General features: G+C 49.9%; 2 protein-coding genes across 16 annotated transcripts in view; one reads left to right on the top strand and one right to left on the bottom strand.

Annotated features, from left to right (window-relative positions):
• TBCD (tubulin folding cofactor D) overlaps positions 1-18,704 on the top strand; it is a 190,981-nt gene that overhangs the window by 55,322 nt on the left and 116,955 nt on the right. For all 15 annotated transcript variants that reach the window (XM_023651679.2, XM_070226685.1, XM_070226683.1 and 12 more), the window contains exon 13: positions 1,654-1,748. In XM_023651679.2, the coding sequence (XP_023507447.2) occupies positions 1,654-1,748 (95 nt within the window). The remainder of the gene's footprint in view (positions 1-1,653; positions 1,749-18,704) is intronic.
• ZNF750 (zinc finger protein 750) lies at positions 8,168-18,220 on the bottom strand. The gene is made up of 3 exons (XM_001914655.5): positions 17,489-18,220; positions 9,765-11,381; positions 8,168-9,624 (listed from the first exon to the last, which is right to left on the bottom strand). The coding sequence occupies exons 2-3, from the start codon at positions 11,189-11,191 to the stop codon at positions 8,913-8,915; spliced, it is 2,139 nt and encodes a 712-aa protein (XP_001914690.2). The 5' UTR covers positions 11,192-11,381; positions 17,489-18,220; the 3' UTR covers positions 8,168-8,912.

The following is an 18,704-nucleotide window of genomic DNA, read 5'->3' as shown; positions in this document are numbered from 1 at the left end:
GGCAGTTGTTTTAGCGATAATTGAGTCACCACAATGCTCTTCTTTTATCAGGTTCTTCCAGGTGTTACTAAGTCTTTAAGAAAAGTGCAAAGCATCTCTCTTCAATTAAAATTGTAAAGTACATAAAGTGCCCATGTTAAATTTTCAAAATGGTCAATCAGCCTTTGGGACAGACATTTAATAAAACATTTGGAACTTAAAAAAATTGTAATTGGCATTGAGTCACAGGTTGCTGAGGAGGTCCAAGGGGCTGCTTTCATGTCTGTCTCTGTCAGTCCACGGTTTAACTCCTTGCTGGCCCCAGCAGCATCACCTCGGGACAGGACCCCGGAGGTAATGAGGCAGGGGGCCCTCGCTCAGTGTCGCAGAGTGAGCAGACAAGCCTGGGCTCTCCTGCCTGCATGTTCTTGGGCTTGTTGCCAGCTGGTAATGCAGTTTAGTTGGTTTTCCTAAACATTTTTTTGCCGTCAAATTAATTTATTTAGAAAGGAAAGAACCGGGGCCGGCTCTGTGGCCGAGTGGTTAAGTTTGCGCGCTCCGCTGCGGTGGCCCAGCGTTCGGATCCTGGGTGCGGACATGGCACCGCTCGTCAGGCCATGTTGAGGCGTCATTCCCACGTCCCACAACTAGAAGGACCTGCAACTAAGATATACAACTGGGGGCGGGGGGAGGGGTGGTTTGAGAAATAAAGCAGAAAAAAGAAAAAAGAAAAGAACAAAAAGATTGCCAACAGTTGTTAGCCCAGGTGCCAATCCTTAAAAAAAAAAAAAAAAAAAAAAGGAAGATTGGCAACGGTTGTTAGCCTAGGTGCCAATCTTAAAAAAAAAAAAAGAAAGGAAAGAGCCTTATAATTTCTCTTGCTTTTTGGGGAGGTATATTTCCATGTTTATATTGCCAACCAAGTGTGGAAACTCTCAGAACAACTCTCATCAACTTAAGAAACAGTTGTTCTCACTATTAGTAGTGCCAGCGTTGCACCTTTAAACAAGAGTGTCCAAAGTGCTTCAGGAAAATTTTTATTAAATATGAAACTTTACTTTTCACTGGATTAGTTGGCATTACGATTGTTTATTAAAAGTTTGTATTTCAAATAGTGCAAACAATTGTCTACATGCCATTTCATCCTGACTTACTTGTCTTGAATTAGCCATTTGAGCTGGCAGCAGGGCACCGTGAGAGGAGGTCTCCCTGCCGCTCTCTGCTGATGGGCTGTGGGGCCCGAGTTTCCTCAGGTTACAGTTAAGCGGGGAGAGGGGCTGGGCGTGCAGTCCGCTGGAGCACGCGGCTGGGGCAACCGCTTGGGGCCCAAGGGTGCAGCGAGGCGCAGTGAGGACTGGCGGCGTGTGGCCACCCCCGCCTGTGCTCGCTGTCGGAATCTGAAGAGAAGGGTTGAATGGGGCAGTCGCCTTCCCTTGAGCTGGAGTGTCTTATTTCTGTAGCCGATGGCGTTTTAAACACACGGATGGGTTTCAGCAAGGCTCGCGGGCAGGGGGCCGGCATGGATGGGTTAAGTGAGGCTCACGGGTGGGGGGGCTGGCACAGATGGGTTTCAGTGAGGCTCGAGGGCGCGGGGCTGGCACGGATGGGTTCAGCGACGCTCGCGGGTGGGGGGCTGGCAGTAGTGCGCTGGTCTCAGGCTCTCTGTGCTCTCAGTTTCCAGGAGACGGACAACGCTTGGCACGGCGGGTGTCTGGCGTTGGCGGAACTGGGCAGAAGAGGCCTGTTGCTCCCTTCTCGGCTTGTAGACGGTGAGTAGCTGCGGCACGTTGCGTTGTCAAGACTGTGTGGCATGCGGGTACTTCCTCTCACCGTCTCCCCGTGTGGCTCGCAATGCACACACTGCGTGCCTCTGCCCTGCTGCTGACACGAGCGTTTGGGGGGCAACGTCCTGGGCTGAGTCTTGCTTTCTTTCTCACATTGGCTTTTTCTGATTTCCTGATTGATTGCCTCTTCTCCCCGCTATGACATTTTAGTAGCACTCATACACTGTGTATCTGGATGTGGAGGGCCATGAACTGTTGTGATGTCTGAGATTTTCTTGTTCCCAAGAAGCAGCTTTCAGCCTCGTGAAACGGGGTGCCGTGGCCCAGTAAGAACACAGTGTGCACTGCCGCTGTGCTTGCCCCCTGGAGTGACTTCACGGTCCCCTGGGAACAAGGTCCACGCTGTCAAGGGGATGGGTGGAGGGCCTGAGAAGGAGAGAGGGGGCACAGCGTGGTGGGTGCAGAGGAACCCCCAAGAACTGGGCCCACGTGTCCCAGCTGTCAGGCCTGCTCACTCAGAGGTGGGACATGGGGCCGTGGCCCCATGAAGCCCTGTTGTGGTTGGTGGTGACCATCCCTGGGTGTGCCTGGCAGTGCCCCTGTGGACAGAAGGAAGGGACACCTACAAAGGCTGGAGAGGGCCCCATCCTGGAGTGTGTCACCGCTGATGCCACGTGCCCCAGGAAGTGACTTATGTCCAGAACAAAGATGTCTGTGCAAAAGTGGGCTCGGCCTTGTGTCCTCACCAGCACTGGGCTGTGGGCATCTGAGGTGTGGCTGTGCTCTTGGCCCCGTGGTTCCTGTTGACTCTTTCTGCTTCTTTTCGTAGCAGCTTTCTTGGGATATAATTTGTGTACCGTGAGTTTCTCTCATTAAAAACGTACAATTCATTGGTTTGTAACGTGTTTACGGAGTTGTGCAGGCATCATCATAGCCTAATTTCAGAACATTTTCATTGTCCTCCAAAGAAAGCCTGTGCTCAGGAGCACTGACCACCCACTTCCTCCAGCACTCACAGCCCCAGCCCGCCACTGATCTGCTTTGTCTCTGTAAACTCGCCTTTTCTGGACAAGAGTGGTCTTTTGTGTCTGAATTCTTTAACTTAGTGTAGTGTTTTTAACGTTCATCCATATTATAGCTCGTAACAGCAGTCCTTTGTTCCTTTTCATGGGTGAGTAACATTCCACTGTGTGGATAGACCACGTTTCTTTCTTCTTTTTTTTTTTTCTTTATTGAGTTAATGATAGGTTACAATCTTGTGAAATTTCAGTTGTACATTAATGTTTGTCATTTGTGTTGTAGGTGCACCACTTCACCGTTTGTGCCCACCCCCCACCCCACCTTTCCCCTGGTGTCCACTAAACTGTTCTTAGTCCATATTTTTAAATTCCTCATATGAGTGGAGTCATACACAGATTATCCTTCTCTCGCTGGCTTATTTCACTTAACATAATTCCCTCAAGGGCCATCCATGTTATTGCAAATGGAATGATTTTGTTCTGTTTTGTAGCTGAGTAGTATTCCATTTAGACCACGTTTCTTTATCCATTTATCAGTTGGTGAGCCTTTGGGTTTTCACCTTTTGGCTCTTATGAATGATGCCACTGTGAACATTTGTGCACAAGTTTCTGTGTGGACATGTTTTCACTTATCTCAGGTTAGACCTGGGAGTGGAATTGCTGGGTCATAGGGTAACTCTGTCTTGAACTTTATGAGAAATTGCCAAACTTTTCCAAAATGGTTGTACCATTTACATTCCCACCAGCCCAGAGTGGGAGTGTACGATGTTGTGGCCTGCACGAGAGTGCCAGGCTGCTGCCTGAGACTGTGAGACGTGAGCTGTGGTGAACTGCTCCCTGGTCTTCACTGCAGGCTGGCCGCTCCTGCCTGCTGGTGCCCCTGTGCGTTTCCCTGTGGTCTCTGCCTCCTCATTGACGTTGCTGCTTTGTTCAGACAGCGTTCCCTTGGTTTCCTTGAGCTCTCTGAGCATATTTAAGACAGCAGGTTTGGAGTCTTTGTCTCATATAAGAACGATGTCTGGGCTTCCTCAGGGACAGTTTCTGCCAGTTTCTTTATTTCCTGGGAATGTGTCATACCTTTCTGCTTCTTTGTATAACTTGTAACTCTTCTGTTGAAACCTGGACATTGTGAGTATTATAATGTGTAACTCTGGCAGTTGGGTCCCCCCTCCTCAGGTGTTTGCTACTGTTGCCTGTGAAAGGCCAGTCGTCGTTCATGTAGTGGCTTTTCCCACGGCTGTGCTCTGGTGTTGTGTTTGGTTACTGATGCTCTGTTGCGTTGTGTCGGCAGTTTGCCAGTGCCCCGGCAGAGGTGTCCTTAAAGGCTGGAGTTCAGTAGCCTCTTTCTTCACTGAGCACTTCTGTGGTTGCTCTAAGTTCTTGATTAGATTCCAGAGCTCTGAAAAAGTTGATTCTGTCAGTTTTTGCCGGCTTACTGGTTGTTTTGGCAGAGAGACTGATTCATGGAGCTCCCTCCTTTGCCATATTCTGTGACATTATTCAAAACTAGCATTTGAATAGTCTTGTAGCATTGGTCTGGCTCCTCCGAGAAGAAGCAGGTGTGAAGACAGGATTCAATTTGCAGGGATTTTATTAGGGAAGTGCCTGTGAGAGAAGAATGGGTCCAATAAGACCAGCAGAGCCACCGCCTGACCCCTGTGCTGTGGGGCCGGGCTGGGTAGTGGTGGGATCCTGGAGGGCAGTGTGGTCTGAGGAGGGGATTCGGCTGGGCCTAGGGGGCCCTTGAGCCAAGATTAGCCCCAGAGGCATTCCTGTTCTTCCAGAAGGGGTGGCACTGGTGTGGCTGCTGCGCTTCCTCCCTGGTCAGCTTGCTCCTGTGGGTGGACCCTGACTGCTCGCAGAGCTCTGACCTCTCCTGCCTTTGTCACTGCCCACACAGGCCTGTGTGCCTCAGTTCCCTGGGCGGGGCTGTGCTCTCCCACTCCAGACGCAGTCTGGGCACTCCCCTCTCCTGCTGACCCCCTGCTTTGTTGATTTACAGCCTTTGTGTGGTTTCCAGCTATTGGACATTCCAGTCTGTAAGAAACGTGAGGACTGAAGCGGGGTGCCTTTGACTTAGTGCATGGAGTAATTGTTCTACTTTTCTGTATGAAAACGCTCTTCTCCTTGAGTGAACGTGCGCGTGCTTCACTTCCCAGCCTACCCCGCCCACCCGCCCTCCCTCCCTCCCTCCCTCCCTCCCTCCCGAGCCTGGCATTTTGGTGAAAGGTTAAAACCAGTGATGGGGGTAGATCGCGTGGGCCACTGGAAAGACTATTCAGAAAGGTCGTTGTCAGCATTTTTTTTCTTCAATGGGAATTCAAGGATCCTTTTAAAAACTTTTTTCAGCTTTATTGAGATAGATGCTTCACCTAACATTCAATTTACCTGAAGTATATAATTCAATGGTTTTGATATGTTATTATTTTTTTGTTTGTTTCTTCTCCCTGAGCTCCCCAGTACATAGTTGTATATTCTAGTTGTAGCTCCTTCTGGCTGTGCTATGTGGGACGCCACCTCACCCTGGCCTGATGAGTGGTGCTAGGTCCACACCCAGGATTGAAACTGGTGAAACACCAGGCTGCTGAAGTGGAGCATGTGAACTTAACCACTCGGCCATGGGGCCGGCCCCTACGTTATTATTTTTAAAAAATGTTGAATATACATAACATAAAAATTTATCATATTGCCTACTTTCGTGTGTAATTCAGTGGCATTCACTGCATTTACAGTGCTGTACAACCATCGTCACTATCTGTTTTCGCAACTTCATAGTCCCAGAGACACGGCCCCCGTGAAGCAGCGACTTCCCCTTCCCTCCCCCAGCCCTAGTCACCACCAACCTGTCTGCCTCTATGAATTTGCCAGCTTTTGGGACCTCGTGTAAGTGGAATTGTACAAGATTTGTCCTTATGTGTCTGACTTATTTCACTTAGCATAATGTCTTCAAGGTTAACTGATGTCATAGCATGTATCAGAATTTCTTTCCTTTTTATAGCTGGATGCTGTTTTTTGTATAGGAATTCCACATTTTTTATCTGTTCGTCTGTCAGTGGATACGTGGGTTTTTGTCATCTTTTGACTATTGTGAATAATGCTGCTATGAACATTGGTGTGTACATATCCGAGTCCTCATTTTCATTTCTTTTAGGTACATACTTAGGAGTAGGATTTCTGGATCATACAGTAATTCTGTGTTTAACTTTTTGAGGGTTTGTTACTTTTTGTATGAGGTTAGAAACTTACAGCTCTTAAGTTGGGTCATACGTGAATGCAGAAAGATAGCGCAGTTAAAAAATTGGCAAAGCTGGTTTTGTTAGAAAGATCTAGGACTCCCGTGTGCTTTTAAAGATACAGAGTCTGCTGGTTCCTGTGGCCTCTGGAGGGATGGCATCCGGTGATGGCTTCTGTGAAGGGTCAGTCCTCACGCCATAGGCCCACACAGTTCCACAGTGAAGATCTGAAGGCACTGATGGCCTCCGCCTTCCCCGAGAGCTCTGGGGTGAGCGCCTCCTTGGTGGCCACGTGGCTCACAGCCTGCACTGTTTCTGTCATTAACTGTCCCTAGTTCCTCTTCTTGTCCCTTAGATGATGCCCGATGCTTTTGGGTGAGCTATAAAACATAATGTTCTCAGAATCTTTGGGCCCTTGATGTGGAAGGTCTATGTTCTTGCGTGTGTAAAGCATGAGACGAGAGCTTGTCTGTGGGGTGTGAGGCTTTGGGTCCTGAGCCTGGAACGCCTCCTCTGATGTATGGTGCTGCTTTCTGCAGCGTGTTGACTTGCAGAAAGCAGAGGGATCCTGTTTTTGTTCTTTGTGAAAATGTCTTACTGTATAAAGCAGAGGAGCCCAGGTGCGCTGGTGAGGGCTGCATGTGTGTTGGTGGGTTTTGCATTGTGACAGCATATCTTTTGGATTAATGGCATGTGGTTGTTGGAGGGTGCACCTTGGATGGGGTCCTGGGGCTTATGTGGCTGCCCTGGTGCTTTAGAGGCATTGGGTGACACTAGACATTAGAAGAATTGTGACAAACTCTGCCTCCCTTTTACAAGTTGATATTAACCTGTTGCAAAGCGTGTTGTTTGCCATCCTGAATAATATCATTTTAAAATAAAACTTTTTTTTTTTTGAGGAAGATTAGCCCTGAGCTAATATCTGCTGCCAATCCTCCTCTTTTTGCTGAGGAAGACTGGCCCTAAGCTAACATCCGTGCCCATCTTCCTCTGCATATTTAAAATTTTTCCAGGTTGAGTTTTTAAAGAATTGGTTCCTAGTACATATAAAGTGGGATGCCTACCACAGCATGGCTTGCCAAGCGGTGCCACGTCCACACCTGGGATCTGAACCTGCAAACCCTGGGCCACCAAAGTGGAACGTGTGAACTTAACTGCTGCGCCACTGGGCCGGCCCCTAAAATAAAACTTTTGCGTTATCTTAGAGTCCAGTGGAAGCCAGGTAGTACAGTCATTTGAAATCCACCACCCTCCATTTAAAAATGCACAGACGACTTCTTTTTTACAGGAATTTTATCCTTTGTCTCCTTGAACCCATATTTCCGTTTACTTTTCCCAGAGAGTTTTCCCCTAGTGTAATGTGTTTCTGTGCCTAAGAATCTTTTATCAATCTCCCCATCGTGTCTCTTCATCAAGAGGATGTCTGTGAATGGAAACTTAGTTACATTTTGTACAGCCATGGGGTGCTGCATATTTAAAATTTTTCCAGGTTGAGTTTTTAAAGAATTGGTTCCTAGTACAAAGGTGATCAAAACAGCAGAAAATATTATTGAAATGCAGCTGTTAACAGGCTGGGTTTTTAGTTCAGGCTATCTCTTGGTGGATAGTACTTGTACCCAGGAGGAGGCAAGGCTCCACGTCCATTTTTTACTTAAATATTCTTGTTAACACATTCTAATTTTCAGCTCTGAGTGCTGGAAGCCTTGTTATGGGCACACGCAGCTGGGACGCAGACCACCTGCCTCGTGGAGGGGTTCCCCCCTCAGTCACTGTTCCCGTTGGCCCTTGCTTGACACCCCAGGCGCACGTGGCTGAGAGAGGCCCTCGGAAAGTGGGAGGAAGGGCTGTTGTGAAGGGGGCTGGGGAGGGGCTGGGGAAGCCTGTCTCCCGGTTCTCAGGCAGAGGTTTTAGGACTCGGAGCCCCGCAGACTTGCTCTCCTAAGGTGCCCGAGACCCTGGGAGTCCTCGAGTTGCCCTGGGGTCGCTGCGCTAGTTTACAGCACAGCATGTACAGCACGTACAGGTGCCCTCCACACTCACACTTTACACACATGCACACAGACACACCCTTTTTCTCAGTTTGTTTCAGTTGCCCCCTCGCTCTATTCTGTTTTTCTTTGAGTTTATTATGGCAAAATACTCTAACGCAGAGTTTATATTTGTCTCATATGTTCTTAAAGTTCACCTATGAGTTTATTGGAAAATTAGCAATATATACATCATTTTAGGAAGTGGAAAATGAGGCTAAATGAGTCATAAAATTAACTGTAACATTATAAGGAAATAAAATATGTTGATAATAGCTTCGCCAGTGGTACATTTTCCCTAATGGAAATAAATTACCTGTATAAATAGCCTCTTGATGTTTGTGTATTATTCAGTCATAACAAATCACAATGTTTTTACACATGGCACTTAAATGCTAGTACCTAAAATGTTTTTTCTGGCATTTTTTTCCAGTAATTGTTACTTACTTTAAGACACAGATTAGATTCAATAGAAAAACAGTTAAAACAATTTGTTCTAATGTTAAGATATTTATAGGAAAGTATTTTTAAAAGATTTCCTATGAGATGGCCTACACCTAAGAGTTACCTTTTAGTCCTATGCATTTCATTTGGCATTTTATAAAACGAAAGCCAATGTTTAACTCATCAGTCTTAGAATGAGTCATTCAAATATTTTTACAACCAAAAGTAGAAGCACCTTTTAATATTCATGCTTAATATTTACAAAAACTGAATTGCAGCTTTTTTTTTTAAGAAGAAAAAGAAGCTGCACTGTAAAAATTGACCCGATGAAAAAGTGAAGCCGCTGCTGAGGACTTGCTTCTGTTGCGACCACCTCAGAAGGCATGTCCACGGCTGCAGCCCTTTGCGTCCCAGGAGAGCCGGGCGCTAGGACAGCCGTGTTCTTTTCCGTAGGGTGAAGACGCGAGCCGTGTCGCTCGGCTTCGTCTTCTTAGTGCCTTGCTGGGACTTCCCTGCATCCCTTGGGCTTGTCCTCTTTTGCCCTTTGGGTCGGAGGTCACACTGCGCTTCCTGGCTTCCTGTGGCACTGAGAGTGGGGGAGCGTTGTTGGCAGGCAGACCCCTGGGCTGTGGGCTCCCCATCACCCACCCGGACGTTCCCTGGGCTGTAGGCCGCCAGCTGGCAGAGGGCCACGGCCGCCGTCTGCTTCTGCTCGTCACTGCTGTCGGCTGCTCCTCGCGAGCCCTGGGCCTTCCCTGTGGGACTTGTCGATGGGGCCTCGTCAGAGTCAAGGCTGTTTCGCTTTGTCTCCGTGTGGTCTGGCCCGTCTCCAGAACTTTCTGGCTCAGTCTTTGGGGCAGCAGTAGCAGGCTCTGCCTCTTGTGGTGGGCTGTGGAAGGAGGGCCTCGGAGTCAGGGCATTGCAGGGGTCCTTCACCGAGAGGTTCAGAGGCATATCCTGCAGTTCTGCGAAGTCTTCGTAAACGGGGTCGTGAGCAGCCGCCGGTCTGGTCTCTGGTTTCTTGGAGAGGTTTAGTGGGGCCATCCTGGAGCCATCCTCTGGGCTGCAAGGCACGGCCTCTGGGCCATGACAGGCGCTTCCTGTCTGAGCCGTGGCATCTGTGTTCACAGCATTGAGGCTGGAAGAGGCAAAGAGAAGCTGAATAGGAACTTTGCTTAGAAAAGCTACCTGTGAGGCATTTTGAGCACGTAAAAGCTCGGCTAATTGAGCACAACCAGAGATGTTACTTTGGAGGTTTTGAAAATGACATTTTCTTACCTTTTTGGAGCCTCGTCTCTGTTCTCTGGAGCCTGGGAGTGTGGGCGCTCTGGGCTTCTCTTGATGGGCTTGAAGGCTGCAAGGCTCTGCTCGGGTTGATGGAGCCTTCCCAGGCTGCTGGAGGCCAGCTTGTCCGAGAGGCTGCACAGCCCGGCACACGGCTGGCTTGTCTGTGTGAAGTTGGTGGGACTCGGCCTTCCTGGGGAGCCTGTGGCTGCGCTCCCTGCACGCGGGCTCATTTTGGTCCCTTCCGTGTCCCTCTGCCCATCTTTGGAAGGGTCTTTATCCTCAGGAGTTGGGCTTTCTTTCTCAAACTCCGTGTGCTTTCTGTGGGAGTTGGGAGGGTTTAACTTGGACGGACTCGAGGCTGGGTAGACCAGAGCGGCTTCTTCCAGTAGGTGAGAGCTTTGATCTTGTGAAATGCCAGCGACGGGGGGCAGTCTGAGACCATAGGAGGAGAACGCAGACTCTGGTCTGTAAAATCCATACGGAATTGGCAGATTGGAGTGGTGCTGCTGGAAAAATCTGTAGTGATCATATGTGGATGGAGAGGGGCTCAAGTGCTTAGGGATCGGCCCGGGGTGAGGCAGGAAGCGCCTATGGTCTTGGGCACCGTAGACCGCGAGCAGGGTGGCGTCACACTCTGGTGCGTTCCCAGCCAGCAGGTAGGGTGAGTAGACGGTGGCCAGTCCATGCTCCGTGTAGAAGTGAGGTGGGTAGTCCGGGATCGTGGGGTGCATGTACGGGGAGACGGCACCGAACCCCTTTGTAGGGGGAACTTTATGTGGAAACTCAGGTGGGAGGAAAGGTGAGCCAGCTCTCCACGGGTAGCCGGGAGCGTGGAATGCAGACTTGGTGTGGAAGGAGGTGGCCTTGGTGCTGGGCGTGGGCAGGGGCAGCACTGCAGGAGGCTCGACGTGCTCTGGGCCTTTCAGCCTCTGCTCTCCGACTGGAACAAATGCTGAAGGCCGCACAACGCCTTCCAGGGCGGGCTGGGTGCCCATGGTGGCTTCTGGACTCAGGGGCACTGCTTCCTTGAGGAGAGCAGGCTTCTGTCCTGGGCACGTGTGGGGCCCACACGTGTGCAGGTCCACATTTTCTTTGGCGTCCTTGCTGTGTTGAAGCTTGGCGTCAAAGTGTGAGAGCCCGCTTGTGACAGACTTGGAGGAGGTGGGCTTCGCCACAGGGTCCAGCTGGCTGGTTTGCTTAGAGTCTAAAGAGTTGGATTTGGGGCACTTGGGGACGCGATCTTGCTCTGATACTAAAGTGATAGAGTTTTTACAAAGACCGTACTTCATGTGATTAAAGAGATGCGACTTTTCGTTGCAAGTAAAGGGACACTGGAAACACTTATACTTGAAGGGTTTTCCTGGAGGCCTTGGGATATAATGTGGCTTTTTTGGTTTTCTCTCTTTGAGAAGACTCATTTTCCTTTTTATGGGTCTGGTTCGGGTCTCGGCGTCCGGTCACTGCTGGCTCCTGTTTAGTTCAGACTTGGTGGTTTGTAACGTCGTGTCACCGCTTCTCCTTTGCTTTCTTTTCCAAGCACTTTATTTGAAGCCAGCTCTGTGTGCAGTGGGTCTGACGAGGAAAGTCTTGCTTGATTGGGGATGGGAGCTGCAATGGAGAAGCAGAGCCTTGGTGTCAGGGTCCTGGCTTACTGGGCTGAGGAGGGACGAGCCTGTCCTCCCACAGACCCCTGAGGAATGGAGGCTACACCTCATTCCTCTTCCTCCTGAGGGTAGGAGGTACAAGGTGAGCATCGACTGACCCCCACTCGTAACCTGGCTGGCAGCTCCCCAGGATGTTTCTGATTTCTGAAGTCTGACCTGAAAGAATGCCGTGGGGTCAAGAGGAATGTGGTGTGTGGAGTGTTTAGTGTCAGCTCTGAGAATTCCTGTAACTCTTTGAGTTTTGGGAACATTTATCCTGTGATCTGAGGCCTCCAATGCTAGGAAGCTTGTGGCCCGAGGAGGCTGAGTGACCGCTGAGATCCACCCTGCCCTCCGTGTCCACAGAGTTTCTGGACGGGGCCCCGTCACAGCGTGCTGCTCTGACTGCTGTACACAGGAGCCCCGGGCTTGTGCGCGTGTGCCACACTCACACTTGTGTTCGCTTAGAACAATGGAAGTGTGACAGGAACACTCAGTAAGTGCTCCTTGATGGCCCTCCCTGTGAGATCAGATGGTTGTACTCCACGCTCCCACCCGCTGCTTCTAAAATCCCAAATGAAAAGTCAGCTTTATTGATGTCGCATTCTCTTGTCTCAAATGCAAATAGAAGTGCTATATCTGTGCAGACTCAGATGGTTTTGAGGCGCCCTCAGGTGAGTCTGGGAGCCCTGTAAGTGACCAAGTGTTCTCCTTCACTGCCCAGTGTCCTTTGCCCACCTCATGGACCCGTCCCTGCCTGGCAGGAAGCACAGCTGCTTGTGAGCAGCAAGAGTGTGGCCGGCCCAGGACGCCTGCCTGCCTTTCCTGGCCTTTCCTCCAAAGGCAGGACTAAGGCTTTGCAGCCCTCCTGGTCAGGAGGAAGCCAGAGGGCGTGGCGCCTGTTTCAGAGGTGGTTGGATTGTGGTGGGGAGCCAGCCCAGCTATTAACCTTTAGGAAGTGGACCCTGGGCCATCCTTGGCAAGGTCCTTGGCCAGTGGGAGCTATCACGCTGCTGTGCACCTCTCCCCCAGCCCTGGGACCCAGTGGGGGGCTTCCGGTGTGTCTGGCCTTCCCCATGCCTTCCCCATCCCGAGGGTCCTCCTCTCCCTGCCCCCCCAGCCCCCCACTCAGGCTTACAGGAGGTCTCACCGCATACCCCTGGGGCGCTGCCTCTGCTGTGATAACTGAAGCTGAGAAGAAAGACGTGAGATCTGGGAGGATCTCCAGGGCCTAGGCAGCCGCCTGTCCTGGACCAACCCCTGGAGGAACTGTCTAGAGAAGGCCTGTGAGTGGGGAAGGCTGGAGGGGAGGGGTGAGGAATAAGGCCCCGCACTTCACTTTGCATAGAAAAGGTAAAAAGGAAACCGTCTTTAGCTTCTAAATATTTTCAAATGCATTAAAAATAAAGCTAAAAGGAAATGATTAAACAAAACTGTTTCCTGTTGCGGTTTTGCTTTCTGGAACGAGCACATATGGTCTTTCGTGAGTCCTGTGAGATTTCATCTTAAAGTGTCACCTTCTAGACACTGGGTGGTTAAAACATTGATCTGGAAAGCAGCCTTTTAAAAATAGAGAAATACGGATGGGAACTCCGAGAGACTTGTTTTCACAGAATAGAATGCAGTGACTCCTGATGCCTCTCCCTGCGTCCCTGTCCAGATGAGGTGATGGGGAGACTGCAGGAGGCGGCGTGAGGACCGGGGAGTCAGGTGTCACTCTTCGCTTGGACACCTTAAATTTGAGAAGGCTACCTGATTTTATTCTCAGCAAACTGGTTTCTCTCCTTGTTTGTTCATATTTCTTAAAAACACTGTGCCTCTGCCCTACAAACTGCCTGCTAACCTGTTTTATCATCCTGTTCTTTCAGAGACATGTTTATTTACTAGGAGGCAGTGTGGGTAGACGGGAGGGCTCTGTGGTGCCCATGGCCTTCCCCTGTGAGCAGGGGTTTCGAGGCACGTATTTTGGATGAGAAATGGGATTTTTGTCTGCCCCATAAGCAGGGAGAGGGGATCCCTGGGGTTGCTTTGGGACATTCTTTGGTGGGGTGTCGGGTAGTCAGAGCCAGGCCCGCGGCACCTGGTACCTGGGCTCTTCGGCTTTCCAGCTCACCTGGCCCCCTCCTCTCCCACCGCGTGGGGCCACAGGAGCTGCAAGGCAGTGTCAAAGCTGAGCAAATTAAACATGTAATCATAGCTTTGCGTCTCTCTAATTTCCCCTCTTACTAAGGGAAAAAATGTAAAATAATTCTTTATGAGTTCAGTCCGTACCTTGAGGGCCAGGTGTGCTCTGGGCTATAAGAGCACGATTTCCTTGCCTCCCGTCAGGAAGCGCTTCCAGCCAGCGCCAGGCCAGCCAGATAAGTCAGAGGGGCCTGTGCTGGCATGTCCCATTGTGCTGCCTCACTCTGAAGGCGTGAGAACCTCTGCAAGTCAGGTTCCCATGATTGTATAGGATGTGTTACGGCAGAGGCCTGAGAACTGATGATTTCATCAGGAGCTGGAAGCATCATGATCAAAATGATGACAGTTGCAAAACGTTTATCAGGTGTGAGCCCAGAGCCCTGGCGATACCAGCAGTGGACGCAGGCACGCACCCAGCGTCCAAAACGCACACGCAGGTGGACGAAACTTCTTTTGAGATTTGAGAGAATGCTGATGTTAGTTTTAGAAGCAGTATGTTTAATGTTGTTGATACTTTTAGACAAAAATATAAATAAATCTATGTTGACTAAGTTTCCTCAAAGGTTTATAAGAGGCAAGTTATATGTAAGTTATCATAGTATTACCTAAAAGAATGATTTGGGAAATAATTACTTTTATGTTAATATGTGCTTTTTTTTTTTTTGAGGAAGATTAGCCCTGACCTAACATCTGCCTCCAGTCCTCCTCTTTTTGCTGAGGAAGACTGGCCCTGAGCTAACATTTGTGCCCATCTTCCTCTACTTTATATGTGGGATGCCTATCACAGCATAGCTTGCCAAGTGGTGCCATCTCCTCACCCAAGAGCTGAACCGGCGAACCCGGGGCTGCTGAAGCGGAACATGCAAACTTAACCACTGCGCCACTGGGCTGGCCCCTGTACTTTTGTTTTTAATTGTTTCATTTCTTTTCTTTTTCTCTTTTTTTGGTGAGGAAGATTGGCCCTGAGCTGCCATCTGTGCCAATCTTCCTCTATTTTGTATATGGGTCGCCGCCACAGCATGGCTTGAGGAGGAGCAGTGTTGTAGGTCTGTGCCCAGGATCCGAACTCATGAACCCTGGGCCACTGAAGTGGAGTGCATGAACTTAACCACTACACCACTGGGCTGGCCCCAGTATGTACTTTTTTTAATCAGATGATGTTGTGCCTAAAGTTTTGGTCTAACCTGTTTGGTTTTGGTCGGTTAGCTTACAAGGACAGTAAACAGGCTTTCAGGGGATGCTTTCCTTGCTGCTGGCGTTCCAGGAGGTGAGAGTGTTCTGGGGTTTAATTATTGGCAGGGAAGCCTGTGATGGAGTCATAGTAGTTTCAGTAACTTTGGGTAAACTGACCTCTCAGGGTTACACAGTTTGCTAATTAAAACACGAGAGCACAGCTGCTTCACACGCTGATGGAGAGGGCAGACAGGCTCACCCGGCTACAGAAAGTCAGTAATGTCAGAGGAGTAAGTGGGAGACGCTTGAGGCTTTTGTAAGCTCTTGATGGGGCAGCCTGTGGAGTGATGATGTCAGTCTGTGAGTTCTGCTCCTGCCCACCTGAGCTTTACATGGACGAGGGAACCCAAACTAACTGCCTGCGACCTCCTCAGGCTTGCTGTCTATGGAGACAGGGTTTGTGACAGTCTCTGCCTGTCCAGTACCTGCTGGGCTTAGTGCTTACTGGCAGCTGCTGGTGGTAAATGTTCCAAAAACGGGTATTGTTGCCAAAAGAGTCTGATCCAGAACTCTCAGTGTTTGCAGTAAGTTCAGATTTGCACCCAGAGGTGAAGTTTTCCTAAAGGTGGGGAGGGCGCCGCATGTGGCCTTCCTGGGAAGGCACTCTGAGTCTCAGGCGGCACTGTTGGGAGAGCTGTGGCAGTGAGAGTTAACAAAGCAGGGCCGGAGAACTGCAGCGTTAGCATGTGTTAGCGTTCAGATGTGAGCTTAACCGTGAGGAGGTTTCTGTGACACGGCCTGTTGCCCTACTTTCCCTCCTGCTTGACCCGTGGCGAGTGCTGGGAGCCCTGCGTCTCACACGCCCTCCCTCCTGGGTCTCCTCTCCCTGCCTCCGAGAGCAGCTGGTTGTGCCCTGCCCTCCAAGGCACCTATGCGACCTGGGGAGTCGGCCTCTGGCATCGCTGCCTCCCTCTCAGGTTCGCTGTGCACTACGGAGCCACTGTGCAGCGTCCACACTGCAGGCAAAGGACGCTGGGCAGTGACATAAAGGCATGCACGGGGCCTGGGTGAGCCTTCACAGAGGGTTTCCTGCTTTACGTAAAAACCTCCCTTTGGTGACTTTTCAAGCATTTTAAACCTCTGCTTGTGTTAGGCTGGTTTACTTTTGCCTGTGGCAGGTGCCGTGAGCTGGGAGCCGTCTCCGGCCGCTCACCTCTCCTGCCACAGGGCTCTGCTCGCCGCGCTCGTCGGGCGTCAGGCTCAGCTACCCACAAGGCTTTGAACAGCTCGTGGTTTCGGTGGCCACTGGGCTGTGTGCTTCTTTGGAAGCACTGACTCGCCAGTGCTTTGTCTCTCGGTGGGTCCTAAGTGTGCACAGTTAATGTTGCCAGTTGTTAGGACAAGAATGAGAGGCTGCCATGTTTTAAAAGTTTCTAAGGAGTTTGAACTTTGAAAACTAGACAAGAGAAAGATTTTTTTCAAGCTTTGATAGGACACAATAGAGGTAATTATAGCTTAACTTTATAGAACACTGCCGTGATGGGCTGGGCAACTATGCTCGTCATGCGATTAACCTGTGAACTGGACTAGTGCTGTAATGGTCCTTTGGTGGTGTCCAGCTGTCTGGCGAGGAGCCTCATCAGGTAGAGCGTTTTGAAGGGCATGCTGTAATTACTATATTGTGATGTGGCACTGTTGCATAACGCAAGGACACGCCATTGTCGCCTACCCACTGGGGTGTCGCAAGAACGAGATTTGTGAGTTTTACTCCAATTGAGCTTTTCCAGTGATTAACCACCACTCCCTCCCAGACTTTCGGTTCTTTAAAATGAAAGATAAACTTCGGGACGTCCAGGACCTGGGGAAAAAGACAGTTTTCTGGAATATAACTTGGAAGAATGGACCCAGAAAAACAACAGGGGCTGTTTCTAGTTTCAGCCAGAGACCCCAGGTTACAGACATAAGCCCTGAACAGTGAACACAGCTCTAAGGCTGCGTGGCTTGTGAGCAGAGCCCCAGAGCCGGACCTGCCTGCCTTGTTTATCCTACAATAGCTAAGCTTCAGAAGGACTTTGTTAATGCAACGTAAAAGTTAGGATAACAAATGTAGACAGAATTTGCTTAAATGAAGTCTGACTTTGGTCAGTCTCAGCCAATAATTTGTTAAGTAATTGTTCTCGTAGAGGTTTATGAGGAACTTCTAAGGGGAAAAAAACCCCTTTTTTGTATATATAAGGATCCTCTTTGGTTGAGTTTCTTTTTGTAAGCTTATGTGAAAATAATACTTATTTTTTAACTTTAAAAGTTTTAAAATTAAATTATAAGTTAAAATCAGCAAGTGTCTAATCATATACATGTATGTATATGATTCTTTTATGTTGAAATTTATTGTAGTTTATTTTTAAGGCGAGGAACAGATAAGCAATAATATAAATTTGAGTTTTGGTTTACATTTTATGAATTTTACGGTAGAAATAAGGACTTAATTTCCAAATAAACTTGTTCATATTCTTAGAATAAAGTGTAAGCATTATTAAAAGTTTTGTAATAATGGTCTCTGCTCCAGCGATGCACCTGCTGGGTCCTGAGTAATCCTCAGAACGGAGCAAGGCAGAGCAGACGGCGGGCAGTGATTCACTGAGCCAGAGTGTCAGATACAGCTGAGAGCAGTTTGGAAGGAAAACTTGAATTTGAGAAGAAATCGTGGGTACTTACCAGAGGCGGGCGATGTGGGAGCGGCGAGGTCAGAGCCGTGCTGTGGCTGCCGTGCCGGGAGCAGGACCTGTTCTCACGCTCGCTCTGGCTGAAACTGGAGCCGGCTGTCCCAGTGGGAGGGATTTAAGTGTAGGAGTTGAGCCCTCGGGGCGCAGAGATGCACCTGATATTCTTCCTGCCCGCAGCTACGATTCATGTGTTTGCACCCACCGAGCGCTTCGGAGCAGCGTCACCGCCCGCCGGCCAGCCGAGTGCCACTTCTGTGCCTCCCGGAAGCTCCTGGCTTCAGTCTCGTGGATGCCATTTTAGTGCTGCCCCGGCATTCGTGGGCTGGAGGGGTCGTGTTCACGGTTAGAGCAGGGAGTACTGGGGTAGAGGTTGGACTCTGATAAAGGTCTGGTGTTGTGATAAAGACACCGTGTGTGAGACCTTCCTCTAGAAGCTCCAGCAGATGTGGGTGGCAGCAGGGAAGTGCATCTCCTCTGACGGGGCCACGCTTGTGGCGTCCTCGCGTGAGGGGCCTGGTCGGGCCTTGGATGATCTGTTGCCTCTCGCCCTCTGCCCTGTGCCTGGCAGTCTGGGAATCTTTGTCCCTGGTCCTCCTCGAGAGTGGGGAGGGCGGGAGACAGCCTCGGCCGCCTCGCCGCAGGGACCTGCCGTTGCATGCCCAAGACCAGCACCCAGCGTGCTGCAGGGCGGGCGGGACCTGTGCTGCCAGCAGGAGTCGGCTCTGCTCACCCTGGCTCTGCCCTTTTTTTAATAAATTATTAAGACATTTCATTTTCGAGGCAGTTTATCTCCCCCCGCCCTGACCCCTGCTTCAGCTGCTTGCTGTTTAATCTGTGACTGTCTCCCCACTGTTGGGGAGCTGGGCCTGTGGTGTCAGTTTGAGGACCAGGAAAGGAGATGGTGTGCGCTGGGGTCAGGCCCTGTCACATGGGGTGCGCCTGGCACGGTGGTGTGGGGTCGGGCCCTGTCACATGGGGTGCGCCTGGCATGGTGGCGTGGGGTCGGGCTTCCCAGGCCAGATGCTGGTGGTTTTCTTTTTCTTTTTTCAATTTAAGACTTAAGGTTTTACTTGGCTTTACTTTCATATTGAATTTTTTTAAAAAAGAAGTTATTAGTTGCTTTTGTCCAAATTAGAGATCCATATACTTTGAAGAGTGAGAACAGCTCTTTAAGTCTCGTCACAAAGAGACAGTGGTCCCCTGCTGTG

Source organism: Equus caballus, chromosome 11, assembly GCF_041296265.1.
Source record: "Equus caballus isolate H_3958 breed thoroughbred chromosome 11, TB-T2T, whole genome shotgun sequence".
In the NCBI taxonomy this organism is placed as follows: Eukaryota; Metazoa; Chordata; class Mammalia; order Perissodactyla; family Equidae; genus Equus; species Equus caballus.
Note: the sequence above shows the minus strand (reverse complement) of the source record. Positions and strands in the feature narration are given on the sequence as shown.

What these genes read in the sequence shown, in the direction of transcription:
- ZNF750 (XM_001914655.5), bottom strand. Translation starts at nt 11,191, where the DNA reads ATGAGTCTTCTCAAAGAGAGAAAACCAAAAAAGCCACATTATATCCCA. An exon ending in AGAGACGAGGCTCCAAAAAG is followed by an intron (nt 9,625 to 9,764) that starts GTAAGAAAATGT and finishes TGCCTCTTCCAG; the next exon opens with CCTCAATGCTGTGAACACAG.